At 32.0% G+C, this 19,508-nt stretch overlaps 1 protein-coding gene across 1 annotated transcript in view; it reads right to left on the bottom strand.

The window, feature by feature from the left end:
* Window position 1: 1 nt before the first annotated feature.
* Window positions 2–19,508, bottom strand: part of LOC110033605 (myb-like protein L) — a gene marked incomplete at its 3' end in the record, with an annotated part of 32,063 nt that continues 12,556 nt past the window's right edge. The window contains exons 6-13 of the mRNA XM_020737643.1: window positions 6,545–6,703; window positions 6,326–6,475; window positions 6,012–6,209; window positions 5,867–5,905; window positions 5,529–5,705; window positions 1,783–1,962; window positions 203–331; window positions 2–83 (exon numbers count right to left, since the gene is read on the bottom strand). Coding sequence (XP_020593302.1) covers window positions 2–83; window positions 203–331; window positions 1,783–1,962; window positions 5,529–5,705; window positions 5,867–5,905; window positions 6,012–6,209; window positions 6,326–6,475; window positions 6,545–6,703 — 1,114 coding nt within the window. The remainder of the gene's footprint in view (window positions 84–202; window positions 332–1,782; window positions 1,963–5,528; window positions 5,706–5,866; window positions 5,906–6,011; window positions 6,210–6,325; window positions 6,476–6,544; window positions 6,704–19,508) is intronic.

Here is a 19,508-nt window from a genome sequence, read left to right as displayed (position 1 = left end):
AAGCAGGAAAAGCTCCGGAAGTTATTGGCATACCTTGCTCGGTTAAGTTTTTCTTGGAGGTTTCATGCATAGCTCTAGATTTCCTGGAGGGATAATCAATGAATAATTGACAGCATAAAACAGAACCATGTTAATGAATCAGTCAATGCTAGCGAATGAAATAAAAAAACAGTAAAAAGGTTAGTATTCCGGAATAAAATACCTTGAGATATGTTTCATCACATGCACTAACGGTAGTGCCATTAGAGCATCTTCACTCAATTCATTCGAGGCAAAAATATCATCAATTCGTTCCTTTTTATGAGATATAAACCTCTCGGGCTGACTAATTCTGCCACATTAGCTATATAAAATAAGGAAACACAGATAGATAAGGGATAAGCTTTAAAATTTTGAGTTGATTTAATAAAGAAAACCATCCAAAAAAAAGAAGGAACATCAGGATTTATTTACAGTTCAACTAATCATAAAAATGAATAAAAAAAAGAAAGAAATAGATCAACAATTATTTAACTCTAATTACTTGACCTTCTGCATCAAGTTGAAAAATAATATAGAAAGTATAGAAAGGCTTAATGAAATTCTGCCATGAGTCCTGGGCATCTAAATGAATAAATGAATGAAATGATAGCCCATCTCGTGTTTATTTTTTTATCATGGTGTTATCAATATGGTTGTTATCTTCTTAATCCATAAAATCACTAAATCGGTGAAATGCACAAGATACGGTAAGAACAACACATGCATGGCCTCGCAACAACACCAAAGTAATAAAATTACTTCAAACATGAGCACTCCAACAAGGAAAGGTAACGAAGCACAATTTTTACAGACGACCATGGACATGAAATGTAACAAAGTGCATCAAATAATCAATTCATGTCTGATACTTTATGTCAATGATATAAAAGTAATTAACAAACAAAAATATTATATTATTCTATTTGAATCGTTTCCCATACATGTTTTACAAATGTTAACAGTTAAAAAAACTTGTATATTTGTATATGAAATGAAAATTTTGCAGTTTAAGAAGAAACACGTAAAAAAACTATTAAATGCAATTTATGATTAGCTCTGACATTCATATTTCAGGTTCAAACGTAAATCTATAAATATCATTAATTCTGGGTTCATTAATTTGGAAATAAAAAGAGTTGTGAAGTGGAGCTAGTTATTTTTTTTTATAATATAAAAATTGTAGTTCCTATAAGTTACGTGCATTTTAATTAATATTATGCAGTAGCTTTTGTCTCTTGTTGTGATTGCCAATTTCTGCATTTACTCCCAACCATCATCGCTCTATCAACTTAAACTTTAGACCATAACTGCATATGCATGAATATAATATAGATGAGAGCTTCAGAAAAAAAAAATAAAAAACGAGGTTCTACTTTTTTGGATAAGTGATTCCCGCTAAGATTCTTCGCGAGGATCTCTAAAATTTGGTTAAATGATTCTATAACTGTTTCATTTAATTTTTTTTCCTTGGTAAAAATTCTTTGCATATCTCTTCACAATTCTACTACTTTTTGACTTTTTAGGCTACATCACTTGCACTAGCATTTATTCAACAAATATGCACTTTTAGAAAAGATATGTTCATTTTAGTATCTAAAGCCCCAGGAATTGGGGATTTATATGAGTGAAAACATAAAAGATAAACAAATGCTAACAGGCATGATCCCTACTTTCCACACTAGCATGGCCAAACAACTCACATGAATGTTGCAAACCTCTTTGAAGTAGAAAGAAGACCAACAAAATAAAAATACAAAATACCTCGATGTACTCTTCCTTGTTCTCTTAATGCATGCATTTTCAGAAATAGCAGAAGGTGGAACAAGTACGGGAGGCAAATAAAAGTGAGCAGATTTAGCGATGTTTACCGAACAATCTTCTTTTGAATTTTTTTCACCATATTTTTCCGATTTATCCTGGGACTTTTTTGATTGTTTGTTTCTGTGCAATACCAAATAAAGAATAAAAACAAACAAATAAAAGATATTGGTCAATAACTGAATATGGTTTTAAATAGTAAAATTTGGTATTAAGCCAAGCAACCAGCATTAAATTAGGATGATACATTTAGCTTCATAATGAATTACCTTGGAGTTCCCTTTCAAAAATTAAGAAAAATACTAAAAGCCAAAAATAAAAATAATAAGAGACATACCTTTTCGATACAGGAATTTAGGGATGAGTATAAAATCAAGAAAATTACGAATAATAATAATAATAATAATAATAATAATAATAATAATAATAATAATAATAATAATAATGAGAGTATAAAGAGAAGGAAGAGAGTTATGAAACAAAGCATAGAAAAATTGCATGCATATCAGATAATTTTGAGGTTTTATGCCTAGAGGAACTTTGATCTTAATATAGTTTTTAGTAATTTTAAAAACTAGCATGATAAAGGAGCAAAAATGAATTCTATGGGCATCAAGAATAAAAAGTTAATGAAAGGTGTGCTGAAGTTATTTCAGATATGTATTGTAGTGAAAACTCTTATTAGAATAATTATATAAAGTGATTAAGGATTTTCGTAATAAAGTTGTACGAAAGACAGCCATATGACCATAATTGGTATATTAGTTACATAGGGTGATTACAAATATCCAAATAGTAAACCAAGTACTTGTGATTTGCAGATGAAAGCTCTGTTTAAGGCTTAAAGTTTCATTTGAAATCCATATCTTCTATCATGAACCTCAGTCAATTATCCATATAACTTTATCAAATATTATGTTGTAGATCATTGGCAATTATATTTTCATTGTATTTGATTCTAAGATTAAAGTTAAAATAAATGATTTTTTTACTTAGCTTCATTTTTTTTAAGTAAATATTACAACTATTCAAGCAGTTCACTCAGAGTAATGAAGCACTTTGCATTCCTCGTATGCTTCATAAATCAATATAATAATATGGCTTGATTTTAGAACTCAATGAATAGACCTGACATGAATAAGAGAGAATTGGTGGAGCTTTCATTTTCACAACTCTTGAAGAAACTATAGTAACAAAATACAAAATCTAGGGGCTAAAACAATAGCAATAAGATTAATTAAAATTAGGGCAGCCCTCATATCGATGAGATGGCAGCAATTGGTCCCATGAATCATTGAGGTGGAAGGAGTATGTGTGTGTGTGTGTGTGAGAGAGAGAGAGAGAGAGAGGTGGCGACAATGCGGAGGTTGATGGCAATACAGAAAAAGATGTCTAGCATTACCGCAAGGAGGTAGAGTCATGACTTGTGGAGGGCAGAGGCAGAAGCAGGATTGGTGCAACTCAAACCTTAGAGCAGAAAGAGGCGAAAAAGAAAGAAACACATAAGCCGTAGCATGTTTATGCGTCAATTTTGAAGCAAGAAACGGTTCCATATGCACACTAGAAGAATGATTGTCCTGCACAACTATTGGGAGCAAAACATGCAACAAAATCCCTTAAATGTTAAATCATGTTATTCATGAGAAATTATTAGGAAGCATGCAACAATATATTTTTTCACAAACTAAGGGAGAATGGCCACATGCATCTCCTTGCTGTGAAAAATCAAAAGATTAAGTTTAGTTGGTCACAATACAAGTTTCCCCATCTCCCCTTATAACTCCTTCCCGTGGAGCCAAAGTTTATATAAGATACAAGAACCAAGCCAATCAGAGAACCTCCAGCATTCATGTTTCAAATGTCCCACCTGTTGAGTGTTCTTGAACAACAATTCGTGATTTAGCTCTGAGTTCTCTGGTTATCATACTTCAGTGCATCAGGAAAGCACAAAATAGAAGCATATTGGGATTAGATAATTTAATAAATATATATTGTTTACAATCATGAAGTTTCTATGTAGTAACATTAGCTAACATAAAAACAAATTCAACAAACAAGAATTCTTGACAATACCCTCTGTCCAAAATCCTTCTTTTTATTGGGCATATTTTAGTAAAAATTTTGCAATTAAACCCTCAACTAAGAGACTTCAACTCCATTTCACATTCCGTACGTTTCTTCCATTCCACTTAAAAATTTTATTAAAGAACACAAGTTTGCAAAATTTGCTATAAAACCCAAATACTATAACTCAAATTTCTAGGATAAATTCATACGTAAGTGTATAAAGTATGAGAGCATATGAAGCAGTTGTATGCCTACAAGTGTGTGCATAGATCAGGCACCCTAGGATTAAAGCACTCATGATTTACAATTGACCTAGCTAGCCAAGAGATAAAAAACCAATGAAGCAACGGCAGCACAAATGTAAGACCCACTTTTGATGGAATACATCACAAAAGTTTTCAGTAAAAGAGAAGTTGGGGATGGAGGCAAGAAAGAAGGAAAACGGGACTAATGCAGTTCTTGGCAGTGTTGCCATGTTGTGCCGTGCTATTTCTATTACTATGTGAAGTTGTGTGGTGTGCTTTGATTAAAGCAGATAATTGCTCGGTGAAATTAAACTAGAATTCCTATCTGGATGTTATAAGAGGACTATTTGCTAAAACTGTAGATATTGATATTACATGGTTAAATAATAAAAAATGATTGAAAAATTCATATAAATTAAAATAAGGTAAAATTTTTTAGCATAAAAAAACAATGATTTTATTAATTAGTTTAGTTGAGTGCCACAACATATAATTATACATAGTTAAATATATACATAATTGGTTTTAATGTGCATAAACAAAGTAAGTAAATTTCCCAAATAATCAATAATTATCGAGTTGTCTCTAATGAAAATATTAGCCTAGAAAATTTAACACATACATCATTCATCATTAAGTCGTACTGATTGTTTAGTAACTAGATCACTAATTAATAAATAATAAATTAGAATATTCTATTTTCTTAATAAGATATTCATTTTTGAGAAACAACCTCATTTACCAATAACAATTTAAACCTACCTCAAGTTACAAAGTGCATCAGATCAAAATAGACACTCACTTTACAAATCCAATTTGAACCTCCAATCATTACATCAATTAAATTCTTATGTATAAGCAAATAATCACAGAATTCATGACGTTTAATAATTAATTTTTCACATATAATATGTATTGCACATATGATTTAGACATTATGATATCTTTTGGTAGGTAAAATTTGATTATTATATTCTGCTACATTAATTCATTTGTGTATCACCAACAAAAAAAGATCTCAATTTTCCAAGGATTATTATATTATGCTACATTAATTCATTTACATATCTCAAAAAGAAAAGATCTCAAATTTGCAAGGATTAGCTTTGATGATGTTAATATAGCTTTTTTATTCTCTAATTTGCATAGACACTTAAAGCATGTTCTTTATTTTCCAAAACACCAGTTGTTTTCCGGTGCATGATGCAAAAAGGATACTAGTTTCAATCTAAGCATATGAAAAAAGAAAAGAAAAATGAAAGCTGCATGGTTGAGCAACAAGTTAACTCTATACAAAGTTGAAATTTCCATTTCAAGGATGTCAGTTTATAGAATCAAAATAAAGGAATGCTCAAACAAATAAACCATAGACAATACCTCAACAACCTCTCTCTTTTCCTTTTAAGGCAACAAATCGCAGTAGAATCATATTCAGTAGAGACAAGAGACAAGTTGCCACAAGCATCTGCCATAGAATTGGTGATACTGCAGTCGGTCAATTTTTCTTCCATTGATATTCTGAATTTATTTCTAGCCTTTTTAAGCTTACTGTTTCTGCCAAATTAGAAAACAACAAACAAATAGAAGCATAGTGTTCAATAGGTCCCAACTTCATACTATCTAGAGAATAACCGAGTGAATTACATAACTTTTAAACAAATAGAAACATTTTATAAACAGAGGACAAAAAGGTGGAAACGAGTAAATGTCCTGACCTCGATGCATTCATGTTACTAACTGGTTTTGATCCCACCCTGCACAATTTAGAGAACTACATTAATAAAGCTAATTAATTATATTATCATTAATTGCAGTAAAGCCTGAGGAGATTAGAAACTTTGATCCACCTAAAAAACATACCTTGACATTTTCTTGCCAACACCAGCATTATTTTCGATATCAAGATTTGGAAGACTCACAACTGGTGTGAAGTCATTGGGACCAATTTCAGGACGCTCACCCTCACGGCCAACAAAATTTGAAATAAGAACTGTTTTTTTTAACTGCTGGGCTGCCTTGAGCATAGGTACTTCATGGGGCAGTAATACTTTCCACCTCCTTGATTCCAAAAGAAATACCATTAGTATGCATGATAAAAGAAGTCACGATATCATCCAAATATGGCACGGAAAAATTCATTAAACGTGCAAAGGTTAAAAGGTATTTCGGTTTACCTTCTGCATTGATTATCAGTTCGTCCGGGTATGCATGCGGCAACCTTGGACCAACTATGTCCATGCTCTGCTATTGCAGCAAAAAACTTTGCATCCTCTTCTTCAGTCCATCTTTCCAGATTTAAAGATGGGTCTAAACAATTGAGCCATCTGTGACCATACAAAATAAATGAATATAAAGATTAATGTAGAAATTGTTTAGTTTCCTGAGAATGCTACCTTTCTCTACTTTGACTTTGAGTCCTGCCAGGGATAAACTGGGCAATTTTTTTCCAGTTTTTGGCTCCAAAAAGAATGACTGCAATTTTCAAGCGTTTATCTTCGTCTATGGACCACCTCCCCACCTTTTTCCTTTCAGGGAGAAGAGTGTTTCTCCATCTGCAAAAATAGAAGTGTTCTAGGTTTAGATAGCAAATGAAAGTAATCAAACCAGAACAAACAAAGTAAACTGCAAAAATAAACACTTAACAACTCACTGAGCTAATGGACTCATGAAATTTATTACCCATGAAAGTTTCACTTACCGATCAGTACATTCAAACAGGTATACTATTAAAGGGATTTCGATGATAAATTTAACTTTATATTCCTTATAATATGTGTACAACAACAACAAACCTTTATCCCACTAAATGGGGTCAACTACATGAATCTTCATGAATCTTTTTTCTCCATTGCTTTTTCTCCATTGCATCCTATTGAATGTCATATTTTTATTTAATTCTAATAGAATAAGATCATTTTTTATGCAATATGCTCAAGTGTTTTTAGGTCTACCTCTGCTTGCCTTAACATCAGTCGAATCTAAAGCATGTACTCTCCTAACCGAATCATCAGATGATTGACAATAAATGTGACCAAACCATCTAGACGGCTCTCAACAATCTTGCACGCCACTGGAGTTACACCAACCCTATCACGGCTATATTCATTTCGCATTGTCTCTAAATGTCAAGCCACCTCATTCACCTAAGCATTCTCATCTGAGCAATGCTTAACTTTGTTTTATGCTTCTCTTTTAAAGGCCAACATTCTGCGCCATAGAACATTGCAAATCTCACTACCATCTTATAAAATACTACCATCTTATAAAATTTTCTTTCCTTTTAGTTTAACTGGTACATTTCTATCACACATAGGCCTGATGCATTCCTCCACTTCAAGCAACCAACTTGAATTCTACTAATAACATCCCCATCTATATCACCATTACTTTGAACAATAGGCCCGTGATATCTAAAACATTCACACCTATTAATGATTTGATCACCCATAGTTACAACTCTGCCACTAGAGCTATTACCACTAAAATTACATTACCACTAAAATTACATGCTATTACCACTAAAATTACATTCCATGTATTCAGTTTTAGTTCTATTCAAACAATGATGGCCTTTAGACTCCAATGTAGACCTCTATAATTTAAGTTTTTTTTGAACTCTTTCTCTAGTCTTATCCACAAAAAGGAAATCATCAGCAAAAAGCATACATGAGAGTACATCCTTCTGTAAATGTCCAATAAAAGTATCCATAACTAAAGCAAAAAGATATGGTCTTAAAGTCGATCTCTGATGTAATCCAACTAAAATAGGAAAATACTCGGCAAATCCTCCTATTCGAACACATGTAACAACTCAAGAATATATATATATTTAATTACTTGAATATAAGTCATATCAACACCTTTATTTTATAGAACGCTCCAAAGGACTTCTCTTGAAACTTTATCGTAAATTTTTTTCTAAATTAATAAAAATAATATATAGATCCTTATTCTTTATGCACTTCTCCATCAAACCTCTCAATAAATGTATAGCTTCTATGGTAGACCTGCTCATCATAAATCCAAACAGATAATGAGAAATCTTTGTATCACGTCTTAACCTATGTTCAATTATCTTCTCTCATAATTTTAAAATATGACACATTAATTCCTCCATAATTTGCACTCTCTTTTGCATCCCTTTGTTCTTAAAAATGGGGACTAAAATACTCTTCCTCCACTCCTCAAGCATCTTTTCAATTTTTAAAATAATATTAAAGGATTAAGCCAAAAAAATCTCAAATCTCCTAAATATCTTAACAGTTCAATTGGGATATCATTAGGTCCTACTGATTTTCCACCCATAAATTTTTTTAAGGTTTCATCAACCTCTTTTTTACTAATGTGATGGTAAAATTAAAATATTTTATTATTATTAATGATATTAAGATAGCTAATGTCGACCGTATTTCAGGAAATTCATTAAAAGTTTATCAAAATAACTCACCTACCTATGTTGAATATTTTCTTCTAAGAAAATAACTTTTTGATCTTCATCTTTAATACATTTTACTTGAGTTAAATCTTTACTTTTCTTTTCTCTTTGTTTGGCTAGTTTATACATATATTTTTCACCATATTTAATATCAAATTTATTATAAAAATCACTAAAAACATAATATTTAGCGACACAAATTGTTCTCTTAAACTCCCTACGGGTCACTTCATAATTTTCATAATTCTCTAATTATTTATATTTAAACAATTTTTTATAAGACTTCTTAAATTTTATCTTTTCTTTAACATTATTATTCCACCACCAAATATTTTTATTTATAATAATTTTTCCTTTTGATTCTCCAAGTACATCATTTACTTGTTTAAAAGTGTTTGTTACTTTATCCCACTTAGAATTTGGTTCTTGATTAACATCCCAATTCTAGAAATTTTGCCAGTATACTAACAAAAATAATTTTGCCAGTAAAATCTCCTTTCTTCGTTCATATAGTTATATTCCTAAAAAATCAATTCATAATAAAAAAAGTGATATAACAAACAATTGAAAAATCATGCGATGCTTAAATGACCCACCTTCTCAAAACCTTCTCTACTCGACCTTATAGCTCATGTGATCAGTCCACGGTATAGCTTCACAACGACAAGCTATATGTTGCAACTATCTCTCATTCAAGGTTAGTGATGTTATACTTTTGATTATTTAGGTTTCAATATATTCATCAACAACAATTATAGGTTATAATAGGAAAGAAACTAAAAAACCATCCTTTAGTTAAAGAAATAAACAATATTCGAACATATAATATAGGAGCCGAATGTTGTTCAAAACATGCTTGTACGCTAAACCCTAAAACCTAAACATCAGTAGACAACATATTATCAATTGCAACAACATTCAAAAATTTATTCACATGATATTCAAAATACTACGTACAATATTAAAACAACTTTGAACCCTATTCAAATTTTAAACCATGTTAAAAACATGCTATAATCAAATTCAAACTTGTTTAAACCATGTTAGATGCTCAAAACTTGTTCAAACCTCTCTCAAATCATGTTTGAAGTTCAAACATAGTTCAAGCATGGTTTGAACATGGTTTGAATAACTTTTTGATTAGAACAAAATTCAAAAAAAGTTCAAGCATGATTTGAATATTATTGGAGTATAATTCGATCATGATTTAAACCTTTTTTATCTTTATTATTTTACATTGAATTGATTTGTATAAGTGCTAAGCGTCTCTTGGAAGCGACGCGCTGTATAGCCTGAATACAGTGAAAAGTGTATAAGGAACGCTACACCAGCGCCCAGGTGTAGTGTCAAACAAGCAAGGGTTCCCACATTACGTACGGATGCGGGTAAAAAAATCAGTTTATAAAACTAATGAAATTAATATTAGGATAGAATCTTGGAATATAGGTACTTTCAATGGTAAATTAATGAAATTAGTTGATATTATAATTCATAGAAAGATTAATATCTTATGTATTCAAGAAACTAAATGAAATGGAGATAAGGCTAAGAAGATTGATAGCTTAAGTTTTAAACTTTGGTATTCTGATAAGAGTCGCACTAGAAATGGTGTATGTGTAATTATAGATAATAGTTTGAAATATAATGTTGTAAAAATTAATGGAGTTGGAGATAGCCCTTAAGATTATCATTGATACTAAGATTTTTAATATTATAAGTGATTATGCTCCTCAAGTAGGTTTAGATATAGGGTCTACAGATAAATTCTGGAATGACTTAAAAGACCTAATACAAATGATACTTCTTGAAGAGCATGTCGGTAGAGTGGTAGAAGATTTTAAAAATATTAATGGTGGCTATGGTTTTGGAGTGACTAATGAAAAAAATAAAGTTATTTTAGATTTTACTTTAATGTATGATTTTGTTATTACTAATACTTTATTCAATAAAAGAGATGAGGATCTTATTACTTATAAGAATGGATCTAATAAAACACAAATTGATTATTTTCTTATGAGAAGAAGAGGTCGTCAAGATTGTAAAGATTGTAAGGTCATTCCAAGTGAGAATTTAAGTACCCAATATCGTTTATTAGTTCTTGATTTCAAGCTAAAGCGTTGTAAAATAATGAAATATAGTAGGACTCATCATCGTAGAATTAGATGGGGAACATAAAAAAAAAATAAAATTAATTATTATTTTTATGAATAAAATTCAATATTTCAAAATTTGGGATGTTCATGATTAAGCAAATGCTTGTGGGATGAAGTAACAAACACTATTAAACAAGTAACAAAACATGTACTTGAAGAATCAAAAGAAATTGTTCCTTCAAATAAAAATGGTTGGTGGTGGAATGATAATGTGCAAGAAAAAATAAAATATAAGAAGTTATGTTATAAAAATTGATTAGCATACATATATGTTGTAAATTGCTTTTGTATATTATGCTAATGGCGATATATTACACATAACCTTCAAGTGATATGATCGTAAAATATTATGATGTTTTGTATAAAAAATATATGTATAAATTGGCCAAAGAAAGAGAAAATAAAAGTAAAGATTTAACTTAAGTAAATTGTATTAAAGATGAAAATCAAAAAGTGTTTTTCTTAGAAGAAGATATTCAACATAGGTAGGTGAGTTATTTTGATAAACTTTTAATGAATTTCTTGAAATATGGTCGACATTAGCGATCTTAATATCATTAATAATAATAAAATATTTTAATTTTACCATCACATTAGTAAAAAAGAGGTTGATGAAACCTTAAAAAAATTATGGGTGGAAAATCAGTAGGACCTGATGATATCCCAATTGAACTGTTAATAATAATAAAACGTTTCATTTTTACCATCGCATTAGAAAAAAAGAAGTTGAAGAGGCTTTAAAGAAGACCAAGGGTGGAAAGTCTATAAGACCTGATGATATCCTAATTGAAGTATGAAAATGTTTAGGAGATTTGGGAGTTTCATGGCTTACTAAACTCTTTAATATTATTTTAAAAACTAAAAAGATGCCTGAGGAGTGGAGGAAGAGTATGTTGGTCCCCATTTTTAAGATAAAGGGGATGCACAAAAGTGTGCAAATCATAGAGGAATTAAGTTGATGTGTCATACTTTAAATTTATGTGAGAGGGTAATTGAACATCAGTCAATGCAATAGTTAAACAACTCTATTTTCAGAACCAACAATAAGAAATTTGATGGAGAAGTTCAGAGATAAAAAGGAGAATCTACATTTGATTTTTATTGATTTAGAAAAAGCTTAAGATAAGGTCCCAAGAGATATCCTTTGGAGAGTTCTTAAGAGGAAAGGTGTTGACATCAAATCATTAAAGATATGTATACTAGAGTTGTTACTTGTGTTTGAACTGAAGGAGAATTGACCAAATATTTTCCTATTTCTGTGAATTACATCAGGGATCGGCTTTAAGCCCATATCATTTTGCTTTAATTATGGATGGTCTTACTGGACATTGGATATGCTTAATCAAAAATTGGTTTCATTGGACCTACCTAAAGGGAAAACATAAATACATTCTTGAACTTATATTTATGAAATAGATCTTTTACTAGTAGTGTTCTTATGAAATTCCTATCCTTCTGATATTCTAAGTGACTTAATATTGCAACATGTAGTTATTCTTGAAATGAATAGAAAACTACAACTCTTAAACTTGATGACTAGATAATCTTGTGGCTAACATTTAGATATCTCAAGTCTGTTATTCAAAGTGATGGTGATATAGATGGAGATGTTAATAGTAGAATTCAAGTTGGTTGGTTGAAGTGGAGGAATGCATCGGGCCTTTTGTGTGATAGAATGTACCGCTTAGACTGAAAGGAAAACTTTATAAGACGGTGGTGAGACTTGCAATGTTTTATGGCACTGAATGTTTGCCTTTAAAAGAGAAGCATAATACTAAGTTAAGTGTTGCCGAGCTGAAAATGATTAGGTGGATGAGTGGCTTTACACTTAGAGACAAAATGCGAAATGATTATATCCATGATAGGGTTGGTGTAGGTCCTGTGACGGACAAAATTAGAGAAAGTCGTCTTAGATTGTTTGGTCATATTAAGCGACGACCATTTGATGATCCGATTAGGAGAGATGTTTTAGATTCGACTTATGTTAAGAAAGGCAGAGGTAGACCTAGGAAGACTTGGGCGTATTGTATAAAAAAAGATCTTAATTTATTAGTACTAAATGAAAATATGACACTAAATAGGACGCAATGGAGAAAAAGGATTCATGTAGCCGACCCCACGTGGTGGGATTAAGACTTTGTTCTTCTTGTTGTTGTATTGAATTGATTTGTATAAAATGTTTTTTTTTTTATGTACACAACTTACCAGACAAACAATATAACACATTTTTTTATGTACACAAATTACCAGTCAAATCATATATATACATATGCATTATACTACTCAAATCACATTCAGTGCTACGAGTACAATAGATAAAATATTTAGACAGTTTAAGACATTTTATCATTATTGGAAGGGCTGAGGAATTTGCATTTAGGTAGCTTTTCAAATCTCAAAAACTATAGTTCTCTAAAATCCTAATGCATCAACTACTACTAAAAATGGTGGAGGATAAAGAAAATAAGAGAAAAACCCTAGCGCTCAACACTAAAGAGAAGAACACAAGATTTGCACCAATCACAAGGTTGGAATTAGGAGAATTTCCATCAAAGAAAAAAATTAAAAAAGATGAGAAAAGCACTAAGACAATTGATAACTATTTAGATAGAAACACAAATTTTAAGAATATGCAGCTTTAGAAAACATTTATGTTGTGTGCTATAAGACATGATGTGTTAAAGTTAAATTTATATTATCTTGTATAGAAATATGCTCAACCATGATAAGCACAATATATTTTTTTATTAAAATGATTACCCTGGTTCAAGATGAGAACTTATTTTTGAATACCTATGGGACATGTAGTCATAAAAGAGACTTTAAAAAGGCTAAATAATGATGTAAAATAGTATCAGGCTCCTGTTGAAAAAGAATACCCCCACCCAAAAAATAGTTACTAGATGTGCTATAACATAACAATACTATGAATCCATCCATTAAATAGGAAAAAATTGTGTAGATAACCTTCAATAAAGAGCATCAAGGATGTTGAGCTGAAAGAGCAACAGAATGCTCATGGGGGAAAAAAAATTGGTATTGTTAATGAAGAACTTTGAAAGTTATTTAACCATATTGTACACTTTTTAAGTGTTAGGTTATATTTATAAGTATTATTTATCAAATTTTAAGCAAATTTTAAATTATTTTTTTGATAGATAATTGTTAAATTTATACTAGTAGAGATGATGAAGAGGACACTTATAAGTTCATCATACATACTATTTAGCCACTTCCAATTAGAGATGTGAGATAGAAGATGGCCACCACAGATTTTATAAATAATGATAGTCACACTGAGACAAAAACAAGAGAGAGTTTAAGTGCAACCATCTGCTAATCATTACATGCTCTCATCCAAATAGTTGAAGTGGTTATTATTATTATTATTAGAAAGCTAAGAAATAGCTTGCTAAAACAAATGAAAAATCAACTAAGTGGAGCAAAAGTTGAATGCACAAACCAATTTGGTACAAAAAGAAGTGAGAGAGAAGAAAGGTGAGGAGGTCCTTGCTACTGAATAAAACATTCATGCTAAGGCTAAGGAAAAGGTTATGAAGGATAACATAGACGTCCTCACAACTAATTCCATTATTTATTTGGAAATTGAACATGATGTGGTGGAAGAAGTAGAAATTAGCGCATTTCCTGATATTATATGAATAGATAATTTAGTAAAAGAAGCAAAAAAGTAGCCCATATCTATTTATTATTGCTAGGGATCATGAAAGTTTAATAGATTAATAAAAAGAACAATAAAGAATAAAGAATATTTGACTAAAAATATTATAGATCTATCAAAAGAGGCACAAGCTAATAGAACTATGTATCATTGATCCTCTCTGTCTAACTGATGAAGAGCAATTGCATTTCATCAAACCTTGGTTGGTAAGGCTAGAAATAAAACTCCAAAGATAGGGAGACAAGAGTGAATAATAGAAGCAGATAGTTGTCAATTATATACATGATTGACTCACAATAAATGATTTAAGATTCATACATTTGCATATTATTTGAGTATTTTCTCGCACTAATGATTTAATTTGTCTTTCACATACTCAAGGAAAAAGCTTAAAAAGGGAAGAAAGTATAACCCCTTTTGAGATCCTAAGGGCTTCGATAGTTTTCCTTGCACTGAATCTATACCAAGTAGGCAGGATGTGCTAGCGGAAGTAGAAAACCTAGGTTTGTGAGAGCAAGGTACAGCCGCCATCATCGTACCATAGTAACGTTTAAACTACACATTATTATGTTGATATTATCAACGGTTTAACCAATGTATATGAACTCCAACACATAAAGCACTCCTGCCTTGATCTTACTTTTCGTGAAATCATGCTTTTGCTTTTGATCATTTTCATTTTAGTCAATGTTGTAGATCTAGCTGTTGCACAATCCCAGTTAAATTGTTCGAAAAACAGTTCACCAACTTAATTTCAGTACTTGCCAAGCAATTTTCATGGAACAATACTCGTATTCATACTATATTTTTTTGTGCAACCACATGCTCTTGCCTGTGTATAACTTTCACATCGATTGTTTGGCTCCCACACCAACATGCAAAATTCAGAATAGAGGAACCATAAAAATTTCTCTCCTGAATGTAGAACCTAACCTGTTGAGTTATCATCAGTCAAGGTGAATTTAACAGAAAACAAGCGAACTATCAATAATGAATAAATTGGATCAACTAACTCAGAAGATGAGCCACTTAAGGACAAACATAGATGAAGTCATAAACAAACTCAAAGTAGCTATTCAATGTGATGACAAGGCTTTCCAGAGCATTGAAGTTCAATAGGCCAATTGGCTCAGCAACTCTCACAAATGTAACTGGGAACACTTCCTAGCAACAAAGCAGTTAATCTAAGGCAGCATGTGAAGATCGTGACCCTCAGAAGCAAAAAAAGAACGGATGATTCGACCAATCCTGAAAATCCAAAAAATAAGAACCCTAAAAAAGAAAGAAAACAGAAGGAAGCAACCGAAGAGGACGAAAAAGTCCAAACTCTTTCTAGGCAATCCACCTCCTTACAAATGTTACAATGCCCAAGAGATTTTACAAACAGAATTTGGACAAATAAATTTTAAAATTTCTTTCAGGAGTTAAAAAACTGCACAATAGCATTCTTTTTATAGATTTACTAGAGCAAATACCAAGCTACATTAAGTTAATGAAGGAAATCCTAGCAAACAAGAAAAAATAAAATAAAGAAGAAATGGTGACGCTTATAAAGGAGTGTAATGTCATTTTGTAAAGGAAACTACCAACCAAACTGAAGGATTCTAGAAGTTTCTCCATCTCGTGTATCATAGGTAACATATAATTCAACAAAGCTCTTTGCGACTGGGGAGCAATCATAAATCTATGACATTGACAATATGCAAAATGCTTGGGCTGAGAGAGATCAAACCTATCACATTATCCATTCAACCAGCAAACAACTCCACTAAACAGCCTAAGCGAATCATTGAGGATTTTCCTGGTGAAAGTGGGAAAATTCATCCTCCCGGCAGACTTTGTGGTATTAGATATGAAAGAAAAATAGCCTAAATACCCTCTCATTTAAGGTCGTTCCTTTCTCACTAATAACAAAGCACAAATCGAGATTCAGATTGGTGAGTTATAACTCAACGTACAACAATTTGAAACATTCAAGGTATACAGATACTAAAATTAACAATATATTCAGGAGAGATGTAGTTCAATCACACTTAGGGAGGATCATAACAAGACAACACCATATAGAAAAAACACTGTGATAAAGTTAAAACAAAAACTCCGAAAAAAAATCTAGGAAGAAGAAAAATAAGAGATCATGTGCAAGTGGGTCAATAAAAATTCATACATGTTTGGGCGAACCAAATCTATTTCAAAGTTCTCTTGAGCACTCTATTTGATGAAAGGCACTCATCGATGTTGGACAAAACATAATAGCAACGCAGGCCAATGACAAGCTAAAGACGTAAAATCACGACAAAATCTATTTCAAAGTTCCCTTGACCGCTTTATTTGATGAAAGGAACTCATCGATGTTGGACAAAACATAATAGCAACGTAGGCCAATGACAAGCTAAAGACGTCAAATCACGCGCTTATTGGAAAGCAACTCTATCATTTCATTTTCATAATAATTTTATTTTATTACTATTTATTAACTTGTAAATTCTATTTGCTTTTAGGTAAAAAACTTTGATGTGAAAAAAAAAATTGGTGCCTAGGCTTTGACACATATGACCACACCTTCAACCAACCCATGCTGCAGAATATGACATGTGACAACACAATGCTATGTGTCCAAGTGCCTAGACACCACACTTGTTGTTAAGCCTGCTCGTGAACTTCTTTATCTGGTGTCTAATCACCAAATCCAGGAGCCTAGGTACCAAGTCAGGAGCATGTGACTAAACATTGTTCTTTTGTTTAAGAAAAAGACAAACCAAAATCCTCAATCTAGCAAGGCCCCGCCAATTACAGCAACACCTCGCCAAATGATTCCATCTTGTGGCTATAAATATGGAGGGGAGTTGGCCATTTTCATTACACCACTAATACCCCAACCACTTGAAACTCTCGTTAGCCAACCCTAGTTTGATCCTTAAAATATTGAAGCATGCCAAAGCAGTCAAGAGCCAAGTTTTTCTCTTACAATGTAGTTGAACGTTTCAAATAATTTTATTCAACCAAGCCGGGAGTACCTAAACAAGTCTTTCATGTGCCTGGTAGTGCCATCCAAGCCATGTTTATCTCAAGGGGCAGAGGCAGGAATATAATTAAAAGATAACTAGGGTTGGCTTTTCTTATTGTTGTGCGCGAGTTCTACACCAACATCACGAAGCACGCAGATGGACAATGCTTTGTCAGGGGCAAGCAAGCACTTTTCATCAGTCGTGGCACTAATATTCTTTTCCGCTTACAAGATATTTTGGACATGTACTCGATCTTTTTGAATAATGGCCTAAATTACGAAAAAAAATTCCACAAACACCATGCCAAGTACTAGGTGAAAAAGGCACGATGATCATATAGTCAACTTACTTGTTTCTGAACTCACAACGTGCCTAGAACATTTTCATCTCCAAGAGTCTATTATTGAGTGGTCATCTCAACAACGTTACAAAGGAATGTCACTCTCAACTTCGTCATCCAGAGGCAAATGACAATAGACGCCAAAAAGATAATAAATAACAACATCCTACACAGGCTTGCATACCCCTCATTGATAAATAACTTATGCATTTAAGATGGAGTCCACATGAACGCCAATGAGAAGGTCATATACCTCATGTTAATGCCCATATGCAATAAGGTCCTCCAGATGGGGCCCCGACAAAGGCACCAACAACAACAAAAGGCAGAAGCACTAGAAAGAGGAGATGCCCCAAGCCCTTGAAGAGACTTCAGCACCAACACCAAGGCAGTACTTAGTATCAAAGGCAGAACTGTTCAGAGGATGGGAGGCACACTTTGAAGGCCTCAACATTAGGCTAGATAGAATCAAGTGACGACAATGAGTGGAAAAGTGAATGAGCACAAACATGTAATATTTAATGGAAACCAGCCGACAACACTACAATTAAAGTAGATTAATTCCATACTTCACTAGCAAACATGCTTAGCACATGCAAGTTGATTCGGATAATGTCACGTTCCATCACACCTCAAAACTATGTACCTACAGTCTTTGATGAGAAAAAAGAAGAATAGAAATACAACCGGGTGAGGAGTCGCTTTCCTTTACTTTATGTATTTGGTTAATTTTGCATGTTCTTTGTTTGCATGTCAACCCTTTCAGCATTGAGGGCAATGCTAAATTCAAGTTTTTTTGTGGGGCGGCAGTCTAATTTTTTTTTAATTATTTAGAAGGAATGTTCTTTGTTTTCTTTCCTGCTTACTTATCCTATTTATTTATGTCCTTCAAAAAGTTTTGCTTTCACTCTAATCATTTGCATAGTTGCCATTTTTGTTTTAATTTGATATTCATATTGGTATATGCTTATACATGTTTGCAACAATTTTGCTGATGAGTGGGATGAACAATTGTGCCAATTGAACACAATTTTTGTTTTAATTCCGAAGTCTAGAATGAATGGTTGAAAAGTAACCCTTCAATTGTCAAATGCAAGCCTTAGTATTTTGCTGCAATCTGTGAAAACTTGTTGGTATGTAAAGCATGACATGGTGTACACGATTTTTCATTGCAGTTATTACTAAATTTTTGTTAGAGAGTAGTTGCCTATCTACTTTTCTTTTGTTATTTAGAAGGAATGTTGTTTGTTTTCTATCATGCTTAATTATCCTCTTTATACCTATTTATTTCTGGCATTCAAACAGTTTTGCTGTTACTCTATAATCGTTGGCATTTTTTTTTTTAATGTGACATTCTTATTGGTATCCTAAAGTATGTCGCAACAATTTTGGAGATGAGTGGGATGAACAAAATTGTGCCAAGGTGAAACCAATTGTAAGATCATTTTTTTTTCCTATCAAGGCATTCTAAAGTCTAGAAAAAATTGTTGAAGAAATAACTAATTAATTGTCAAACATAAGCCATTGTATTTTGTTGTTATCTGTGAAAACTTGATGTTAGAGCATGACATGGTGTATACTCCTTTCACCTTGTGTGACACTCATGAGCTCAGTCATGAATACAATGTTTTACCCTGGATTACATATGTTAATAAACCAGGCTAAGCATACACTTTAATCCAAAAGTGAGACGAATGTCTTTCTAGTGGGTCACCTAAGTAATTGATGGAAAAAAATTA

Source organism: Phalaenopsis equestris, unplaced genomic scaffold (genome assembly GCF_001263595.1).
Source record: "Phalaenopsis equestris unplaced genomic scaffold, ASM126359v1 Scaffold001236, whole genome shotgun sequence".
Classification (NCBI taxonomy): Eukaryota; Viridiplantae; Streptophyta; class Magnoliopsida; order Asparagales; family Orchidaceae; genus Phalaenopsis; species Phalaenopsis equestris.
This window is presented reverse-complemented; position numbering and strand designations above follow the sequence as displayed.